The 10818-nt window shown below is 35.0% G+C and overlaps 1 protein-coding gene across 1 annotated transcript; it reads left to right on the forward strand.

Annotated features, from left to right (window-relative positions):
* The first annotated feature begins 10223 nt into the window (after window positions 1-10223).
* LOC127102976 (uncharacterized) lies at window positions 10224-10613 on the forward strand. Its single transcript, XM_051040282.1, has one exon. The coding sequence runs from the start codon at window positions 10224-10226 to the stop codon at window positions 10611-10613; it is 390 nt and encodes a 129-aa protein (XP_050896239.1).
* Window positions 10614-10818: the final 205 nt, after the last annotated feature.

Consider the following 10818-nt stretch of genomic DNA (forward strand, 5'->3'; position numbering starts at 1 on the left):
TGAGATCTAGGCTCCTTAGCTTGTGCGATAGCACCATTGTTATCACAATAGAGACCAACGAGATCCACAATGCTAGGAACTATGTCAAGTTCACTAATGAACTTTTTGATACAAACAACTTCCTTTTCTGCACTTGAGGCAGCAATATACTCGGTCTCAGTTGTAGAATCAACAACTGTATCTTGCTTTGAACTTTTCCAGCTCACAGCGCCATCGTTTAAGCAAAACACATAACCGGATTGCGATCTAAAGTCATCCTTATCTGTCTGGAAGCTAGCATCGGTGTATCCAATTACAGCAAGTTCTTTCTGACCTCCATATATCAAGAATGAGTCCTTATTACTTCTCAAATACTTAAGGATATTCTTGACAGCTACCCAATGAGCATCACCGGGATCAGATTGGTACCTACTTGTTACACTTAAAGCATACGAGACATCTGGTCGAGTACATAACATGGCATACATGATAGATCCTATTGTAGATGCATATGGAATCTTATTCATGCGATCCCTTTCTTCCTTAGTTGAAGGGGATTGTGTTTTTGATAGACACATGCCATGTTGCATAGGTATGAATCCTTTCTTGGAATCATGCATATTAAAGCGTCTCAACACTTTATCTATGTATGTACTCTAACTTAGGCCAAGCAATTTTTGTGATCTATCTCTATAGATCCTGATTCCTAATATATAGGTTGCTTCACCCAGGTCCTTCATAGAAAAGTATTTCCCCAACCAAGACTTTACTTGTTGTAGGGTAGGGACATTGTTTCCAATGAGTAATATGTCATCTACATACAATACCAGGAAAACGATCATGCTCCCACTAACCTTCTTGTAGACATAAGGCTCGTCTTCGTTCTTGATGAATCCATATTATTTTAGTGTTTCATCAAAATGAAGATTCCAGCTTCTAGAAGCTTGCTTCAATCCATAGATTGATTTTTGTAACTTACATATCTTTTGGGCTTCTTCTGGTATGTCAAATCCTTCAGGCTGTGTCATGTAGACATCCTCAAGAAGGTTCCTATTAAGGAAAGCAGTTTTGACATCCATCTGCCATATTTCATAATCATGATATGCAGCGATAGCAAGTAAAATCCGAACAGATTTAAGCATTGCAATTGGTGAAAAGGTTTCATCATAGTCAACACCATGAATTTGTTTATATCCTTTTGCAACCAGTCTTGCCTTATAGGTATGTACCTTACCATCCATGTCAATCTTCTTTTTGAATACCCACTTGTATCCTATAGGGTTAACTCCTACAGGAGGCTCTACCAAGGTCCAAACTTGGTTTGTGTACATGTAATCCATTTCAGGTTTCATGGCTTCTAGCCACTTCTCAGACTCAGGACCAGTTATGGCCTCTTGGTAGGTCATAGGCTCATCTTGATCCATGAGTAAAACATCACCTTGATCAGTTATGAGATATCCATATCTCTCAGGTAGGTGACGTATCCTGCTTGACCTATGCTGGTCTTGTTCTACTTGAGCAGGTTGCTCTTCCACAACTACTTGTGTTTCCTGCTCTAATTCCTCCATAGGTGTATCAATGCTTTGTGATTCTTGAATTTATTCAAGCTTTACTTTCCTCCCACTGATTCCTTTGGAAATAAAATCCTTTTCTAGGAAAACTCCAGTTCGTGTGACAAACACTTTGCCTTCATAAGGATTGTAGAAGTAATACCCTATTGTTTCTTTAGGATACCCCATAAATAAGCATTTGTCATATTTGGGCTCAAGCTTATTTGAAATTTGTCGTTTCACATAAACTTCACAACCCCAAATCTTCATGTAAGACATATGTGGTTTTTTACCACTCCATATCTCATATGGTGTCTTCTCAACCTTTTTGGATGGAACATGGTTAAGTGTGTAAGATGCTGTCAATAGTGCATGTCCCCAAAAAGAGTTTGGAAGATCGGCGTGACTCATCATGGATCGGACCATGTCTAACTTCACCTTTTGCCAAATCTCTACTCCTTTTTAGCCCATGCACATTGGTACAAATGTGAGAACTGCATCCAGTATCTAATACCCATGATGCAGAAGTAGATAAATGAATTTCAATAACAAAAATACCTGAAGTTGAAGTCTCTACTCCATTCTTCTTATCTTCCAGGTACTTTGGGCAGTTTCTCTTCCAGTGTCCGATCTTACCGCAATGGAAGCAGGTGCCTTCCTTTACTATGCCTCCACTAGACTTCAAAGCAGCAACATTGGGTTTGGGTTTGGCAACTTCCTTGCCTTTCCCTTTATCACCCTGCTTGGTGGGTCTTTTGTTCTGTCTCTTTCCATTTCTGATCATCAGAATGGACTTCCCTTTTGACTTCAGATTCTGCTCAACAGTTCTTAACATGGCTAGCAGTTCAGGAAGAGATTTGTCCATATCATTCATATTGAAATTAAGGACAAATTGACTGAATCTATCTGGCAACGATTGCAAGATCAAATCAGTCGCAAGTTCCTTTTCGAGGGGAAAACCCAACCTCTCAAGGTTCTCCACATACCCAATCATCTTGAGCACATGGGAACCTACAGGGGCTCTTTCAGCTAACTTGCCTTGAAAAAAAGGCTTTTGAAACTTCAAACCTCTCATGCCTTTCTTGCTCTTGATAGAGCATCTTCAGGTGTTCGATCATATCGAACGCTGCCATGTTCTCATGTTGCTTTTGCAACTCTGAGTTCATAGTAGCTAGCATGAGGCAAGAAGTTTCATTGGCATCATCGACATGCTTCTTATAAGCATATCTTTCTGCCTTAGGTGCAGAACTAGGAGGTTCCTCTTTAGGAACAGGTTTCTCCAAGACATATAACTTTCTATCATATTTGAGGATAATCCTCAGATTTTGGTGCCAATCCAGAAAATTTGTCCCAGACAAATTTTCCTTATCAAGGATTGATCGTAAAATGTTGTTAGAGGTGTTTGTTGTCATGGTAATCTACATAAAAATAATGAAAATATAAGTATCAATAACATATTTAATTAGACCTTTAATTAAATATGCTCTCACTATTTAACTCAAAACAAATGACCCTCACCATTTGATTCGGAAAATCCCATTGGAAGATTTTCTAGTGGGTCGAGATCCACATTTCACTTTGTTTTAAGTCCGCGAAGGCGGATTACACAAAACTAGGTTATTTAGGTAGGAACTCCTTCCAATTGTATCCAATACAACTCTCGAATATTTTAGTTGGGTGAATAACTCCTTATTCCAATCCATCACATGGATCATTTCCAACTCTTGCTTCTAAACATATATAATATTATTATAATTTGTTTAGTTAAGTTTGACCCATTGTTTTAGCAATTGGATATTACAATTATCCCATCGCACCTTACTAATATAGAACATGTACCTCGCATAGGCGAAACCTACATTATTCGATACTAGTTTTGATGAGTGTTAAAACTTGAAAAGCATAAACTTAATATTTAATTTGAGGGAATTTGAAATTATTCTGATCTCACCGGCTTATTTATCATATAAATCGTCTCTCACATGCATCAACATACATAATGAAACAGTTATGGCCCCTAGCGCAATTGTTCACCCAAGCCAATGAGAGAACCTAAGCTGACCTAATAACGATCTAAACTTCTCCAAGCAAGACCTTCAAGGTTGTCCTCCTTTGATATTTTATTCTTCTCTTTCTTCATAACATTACATTACATAAAAGAAACTTGTTTTACATACGAGGGAGTGGGATGAGAAAAGAAGTTACATTAAGAGATTAAAAGAGAGACACGACACGCATGTCGTATTTTAAAAACCCAAAACAAAATAAAGGAAAACTAAGTCCGTAACCGATCACCACAAGACAATAATAATAAACATATTATTATTAATTTAAATTCTGTTAATTAATTAAAACCAAATTAAATTTCGGCGACCGATCACACTACACAGAGTTGTCTGGGGGTCCGCTGCCCGGTCAGCAGACGGTGGTTCCGCTGACCGATCAACGTACGGGGGTCAAGGGGGCAGCGCCCCGACTCAAATTTTTAATGAACAATTCATTTGAAATCGACATTGTTTTTCGCATCAACACTTGATACTTTAAAGCACAACTCTTGCGTAGTCACAACCCTAATCGCATAACTCTTTAATAACACAACCCTTGTGCAGTCATTAACCCTAATGCACCAATTTCAGACCGTCAAACACACCTCGATTGTTAATTCAGTATGATTGATCAACACGTCATTGCTTCACCATACTAATGTCGGATCAAGAAGCAAATGACCATTGACCGCTCAAAGGAAAATAACCATTAAGTGTTTGAATGAATGAAACAGAAACAGTTTATCATATATACCGTATTTTGCATCAGGATTACTTATATCATATATATAACTTGATCGATCTCAATTGCGTAACCTATGGACGATCGATGTATCGCTGCTTCACAATACTAACGTCGGTTCTGAAGCATAGTCAACATCAATCATCCAAATCGTACACACATGATCCATATTTAATTACTCGTTTATTCTTTGATTCATTTTGTCTTTTAATCGTATTAATACAGAAAATAAACAGCTATCAGATGCATGGTTTCGTAAGTGGCTCTGATACCACTGATGGAGAAGGCCGATCCAAAAAGCAACGGAATTTAAAAATTTCTCCTTTAGTGATCCTTATGAATGGGCATGATCAGTTATATAATCGTTACCTCTTGTGGCGAATGAAACCTTTGATGCAGATCTATGGAGCGATCACGAACATTGAACGATGACAACGCATCTACTCAGTCCACACGAACAGATTCCTTCAATCTCAGTGCTAGCTGCTACGAATGAAGGCTTTGAGTGAGAGAGAGAGAGAGAGAAACGAAATTGCAACTGCACAAATGCTTATGTACAAGGGTTCTATTTATAGAACCACTTGTGTGGGCTGCAAGCTAAAAAGCCCACTTAAGTGTATGTGGTCCATATCTTATAATATGCCAAAATCACTTAAGCGCGTGGTACCTTACCATATTTCGTATTCTACTTAAGTACAATGTACCTTACGATGTTCTACAATTCACTTAAGTGCACCGTACCTTACGGTGTTCCTTAGTTACTCTATCTCTCATCAATCTGTCCTTTTGTGTGTGACCCTGTAGGTTTTCGTGGCATTGGCAATTATATTAAATCACGTATTTAACATAATAAACAGTGAGCGGTATCTAGCAACACATCACTTCTACCCAAGACACGAAAATGTCATGTGATATGACAAATCCTTTTGTGATAATACTTATGTGTACAATTACCCTTTTGCCCTTATGTCTATATTGAACACAAGGCATAAGTCGTGTCATCCTTGTCCATTTCAATATTGGGCCCATAGACATTTATCCTGTTACGCAGGATGGACAAATTCCATCTAGGTTACTCATGTCCCTTAGCATGCTTCGTGGAGTATCCATCAACTGTCTTTATGGTCATCCAGTTATGGACAGTGTTTGATCAGCAATAAGGCACTCGACTCTACATCTAGGATCCATAGTGGTTTCAGGTCGAAGGGTGGTATACACCATTATCACCATGAGAATTACTTATGACACTTTGCATAACATTCTATATAGTATTCTCATAGCAGGTCAATCCAGTATAAATATTACTCTTAATATTCATACCTATCTTGAAGACTTGATAACTCCTTATCCGTGATCCATGAGATATAATCATCAGTCTATATACATAATAGTCTTAATGCTTTGATGTTATTCCACTTCACAATAAAGCTCGACTACAGATACTTTAAGAATAGTGTCCTTATGTTTAATGTGATCTCATGATTAAGTCACACTTGATATATTAAACGGATTAGCTATTCTAGGGACTTTATTAAACAAACATAATAAAGAAAAAGCCTTTTATTATTAATAAATAATTCTATACAAGTACCAAAAGTATTTGCCTCCAGGGCTTACACTAACAATTTCTAATAAGACTTTCAAGACTTAATGTGTATGAGTCTTTAGCCTCCTCGATTGTTGTTACCTTGGGACTATATCTGACAGGAAGACTCCTAAGAATCTTTTTGACATGATCAAAGGTAATATAGATCTTGTTCAGAACCAAAAGTCCATACACTAGAATATGAAACCTAGAAAATATGGTTTCAATGTTCTCATCCTCTTTCATTATGAATAACTTATATTTCTAAACCAGAAGATTAACATTAGCTTCTTGAACTTGTTGGTTTCCTTCATATGTAGCACATAAGGATTTGAGGATGGTTTGAGGAATAGATTAATCAATGGTTTTGATATACTCATAATAAGGTAGAACATCAACCAATATGCCTCTAACTCTATGGTGTTTTTTGTAAATCTTTTTCTACTTAGGTGTGAGATATTTTCTGTCATAGACCATTCCAACACCATTAAATTGAATATTAATGTCATCTTCCAAGATATCCCATAACTCATAATCAATACCTATGATGTGAGTATACATCTTGCGTTTCCACCATTCAATTTAGTATAGTCTCCATTGAATGTTGGAGGTCTAGCAACATAATTGTTCCTCTCATATGTACTTTAATCATGATTATTATCACCATATAATTGTTCCTCTCATATGTAATTTGATCATGATTATTATCATCACGAGGAGTAACCCCACTTGAATCAATTACTTTAGATTCATCAACCATGAAGAATATGTATTTTCTCAAAAACTTTTTTGCACCATTGTTAAGTGTTTAGCGCAAACCTTGCTTTGATACCAACTGAAGGTGAGAAAAACACAAGAAGGGGGTTCAGTTGTGTTGGCATTTTCTCTTTTTAAACCTTTTTAGCTTCTGCTTATTATGTTTCTCAACCAAACTCTGAACACTTGGTTCAGAGTCTGACTTAGAAAACTTGGTTGACTTTCGAAAGAACTTATCAGATTCTAAACCAGAATATGATTTGGATTATCAAAGTTGACAGTAGTGGAATATTAAGTGAAAAAGCTAAGAAAGTAAAAGCAAAAACACAAGTAGTTTATCCTGGTTCCTCTCACAACTTGAGAGTAGTCTAGTCCCCTTGTACTTCCAAGGTATTTCTACTATAACCAAACTGATTACAAATACCCAAACACACAGACAAGAAACTTCTTTGCTTACACACACAAGTATAAAACTTCCTTGCTCAAACACACAAGTTTAAGACTTCCTTGCTTAAGCACACAATCTCAAGACTTCCTTGCTCAAACAAACAAGTCTGAGACTTACTTTCTCTAGCACACAAGCTAAAGACTTCAACTGCTCAAGCATGAAAGCAAGAAATTCTTGACTCAATAATTTTTTTAAGAGATTTGGATAAATACTACACTTGATATACAATCATAGGTGTATACAGAATACAACTTAGAAAGACTCTAAGACTTAAGAACTTTTAAAATATACAAAAATTTAAGATGTTCTAAGTCTTGTAAATTTGACAAAGTATATTATCTTTGAATATCAATGAACATAGTATTAAAGCTTGGTGTTGTATTAAAGCTTGGTGGTTTTCTTCTTCAGCCCATCTGCTCCTTATATAGAGAGGGAGAAAAGAGACGTTGGAGATTTTCACCAAAAGGTTGGGCTAGCTTTGTACTTGATTAGACACATTAACAAAACACCTTTTTCAAGAGGAATTATCCATCGAGGCCCAAACATCAAAGAATAGATTTTTCCTTAAGTCTTCATGTGATCAAAAAGTCTCTGAGTCTGTCAGAGTTGCCTTGGTTGAAGAGCTTTTGTTTTAGAGGTTGACTTCTTTTAGACTTCACTCTTCATAGGCTGATCACATCAGATTTCTCTTATTGACTTCTAAAGCTTCAGAGTCTGGGTCACCAGAGGGTGACTTTCTTCAGAGTCTGGACTTCTTCAAAAGTGGTCTTCAGATCCAGAGTCTGATCTTCAGATGCAGATTCCTCAAGTTTCTTTTCATATTTTCTTAATCAAATAATCATGCATACTTGAACATGTGTTAGAATACCCAATTGTCATTTAAATACTTTGTTATCATCAAAATCCAAGAGATATGATCTTAACCAATTTTGTTCCAACAAAAATCTCTAAAATAAAGATTTGATTTATTTTGATACAAATTTAAATCTCCAAATAATTAGATTTGATCTTATTCAATATGCCAAATAAATCTAAATAACACATTATTAAACGATAGTAACAAATCTGATTGAAAAATAACCATTTTATTTTGCTTAGAATAACTATGGGTGTACATGGGTTGGGTAAACCCAATAAACCTGGTAAAACCCACCCAAACCGACCAAAAAAATGGGTTGGGTCGAGTAATTGAATGAACATGATTCTCAAAAAAAAAATCATTCAAAATAATTGGGTTATGGGTAAACCCACACCCAACCCACAAAACTCACGAGTTATTGATTATCTATTTTTTTGCTCTTTTTTGTAATTTGATGAATGATGACTTTGATGACCTTAATCTTGTTTCCTTCAATTACAACCTCTTGAACATATTTTATTTTGTAAGTAATGATTTTAACTTATTTAGGATGTTGCACTTTGAATATGTTTATGCTAATTCATATAAGTTGCAAGTATTTTATGCATTTCTAGGTATTACCATAATGTAACTTTGGTTTTTACAAATATGTTTATGATGAATTGTATCGTACATTTATACATTTGATGTTTAAAAAAATAGCTGTAATAAAAAATGTAACACGCCATTTATAATTATATAAGGAAGAAAAAAAAGGAAAAAAATGGATAACGCACTATCCAACCCACAAATTTGTGGTTTTATCCAAACCGACCCAATGATGTTGTGGGTGGTTATTTCACCTCACCCAAACAGATATATCCTGTATGGATTAGGTCATAGTTTTTGCTAAATTCAATCCAAACTGACCCATGTACACCCCTAAGAACAACAACAATCATGACCAACTGACAAAGACTAGATGTTGCACGCATGCTGGAACATTTGACCTGACATCTATCCAAGAAACAACATACTAAATCTTGAACAAATTAAATAAAATATTTACTTGATATACATCACAATTCCAACTTCTCAAATAAAAGATTCAGAATAAATCTCTTGCGAAAAACTAAATCACACTTTAAATCATCTTTAATTGAGATTGAATATTTATTCATCAAGTACAAATCCAAATCTTGTAATTAAAACAAATCCAATAGAATATAAATCTTCAATCAATAGCTTTGCATATCAATTTTGCACAATCTTGGACAAAATAAATTTGAACCAAATTTTGGTTCAAGCATATTCAAATAGATCTTTTCTTCAATGCAAATTCAATCCAATCAAATCCAAAGCTTTTGGTTAAACCATATCCAATTAAATCTTCTTCAATCTTTATAAATTGTGATTTACTAAATATTTTTTTCAAATTGATATGGATTAATAAATTTTTTGAAATCAAACAAAATCACACTTAGATTTAGATTTATCGGCTATAGACATGAAAATGCTAAAACAAATGCTAAAATATCTTACTATCTCACATCTTATTTCTTCACCAAAATACATATTGCATGCGAAATTTGATTAGTTATCATAGGTTGGATATTATTTTTGTTGTCGAACCTATCATCTCCTTTGAACAAGTTTTTGGCTGTTTTTAAGAAGAATATCAAGGTTACCAAATTTTGCAAGAGAAGACTTTCTTCATGACTATTTTGGTTTTATTAGCTCACATCCATTTGACTCAAGTAGTAAATATCATTTGAGTTACATTACCCATCATCTTTTATTATATCATTAAAATATAATATAGTTTTATAAAAATAACACATAAACTAATCCAAGCAATATTTTTTTTTACGTATATAATTGTTTTAACTACTTCTAAGATAGTACTAACAATGATTTATTTAAAATCAATTTTATTATTTAATTAATATTATTTTTATTATTTTCAATAAATAATAAAAATATTTTAATAAAAATATATATAAATATATATTTTTTAATATTTGTGAAGTGATCAATTTTAAACGAGAGAATAGTAAATAAAATATATTATTTTTGTTCATTACATTCTCATTCTCTCTCTAATAGAAAAAATATATAAATTCATGGAAAGACTCAATTTTGAAGTTAAACCATTTTCATATTAGAACCCGTTCTAAATCCTCTCTCTCACACAAGTCATCATTTTCATATCCTCCACACCACAACCAAAACCTTAAACCTCAAATATATCGAAGAACAAGAAGAAGCTGTTGTTCTCAAATGTCCACACCAATTACACTCCTGCCACCACCACCACCCACAGAAGTAACCCAACAGGCATACACAACCCATTCTGATCACGGGTCAATTGGACCCGTCATTGCTGTTCTTACCGTCATCACTATTCTGGGTATCATTTCCGCTATGATTGGTAGGCTTTGTTCGGGTCGTCGGGTCATGGGTTATGGCGAATACGACATTGAATCATGGATTGAAACCAAATGTTCTTCATGTGTTGGCAGCAGAGTAGACCCTCCTCCTCCACCACCACCATCATCGCCTCCGCCGGTGAATGAACCCGACGCTGCTGAGGATTCTCAGGAGATAAGAGAAGATCAACAGTCTCAACAAGAATCAAGGCAAAGCTCAGTTGGTCATAGTAGTAGTTAATTATTTACTCCATTTAAGGAACAAGCAATGTTTATGTTCAATGTTGAATTAAACCTTCAAAACTTTATTGTTTTAAGCAGAGTTGTTATGTGTTTTGTAACTGCATTTGATTTGTCTCCAATTGTTTGTGGTTATGGAAGCAATGTTCATGTGTTTTGAATGAATCACCCTCCGGCTAGTGTTGGAAATTTTTTACGTGATAAGA

The sequence above is a fragment of the Lathyrus oleraceus genome, chromosome 7 (genome assembly GCF_024323335.1).
Source record: "Lathyrus oleraceus cultivar Zhongwan6 chromosome 7, CAAS_Psat_ZW6_1.0, whole genome shotgun sequence".
In the NCBI taxonomy this organism is placed as follows: Eukaryota; Viridiplantae; Streptophyta; class Magnoliopsida; order Fabales; family Fabaceae; genus Lathyrus; species Lathyrus oleraceus.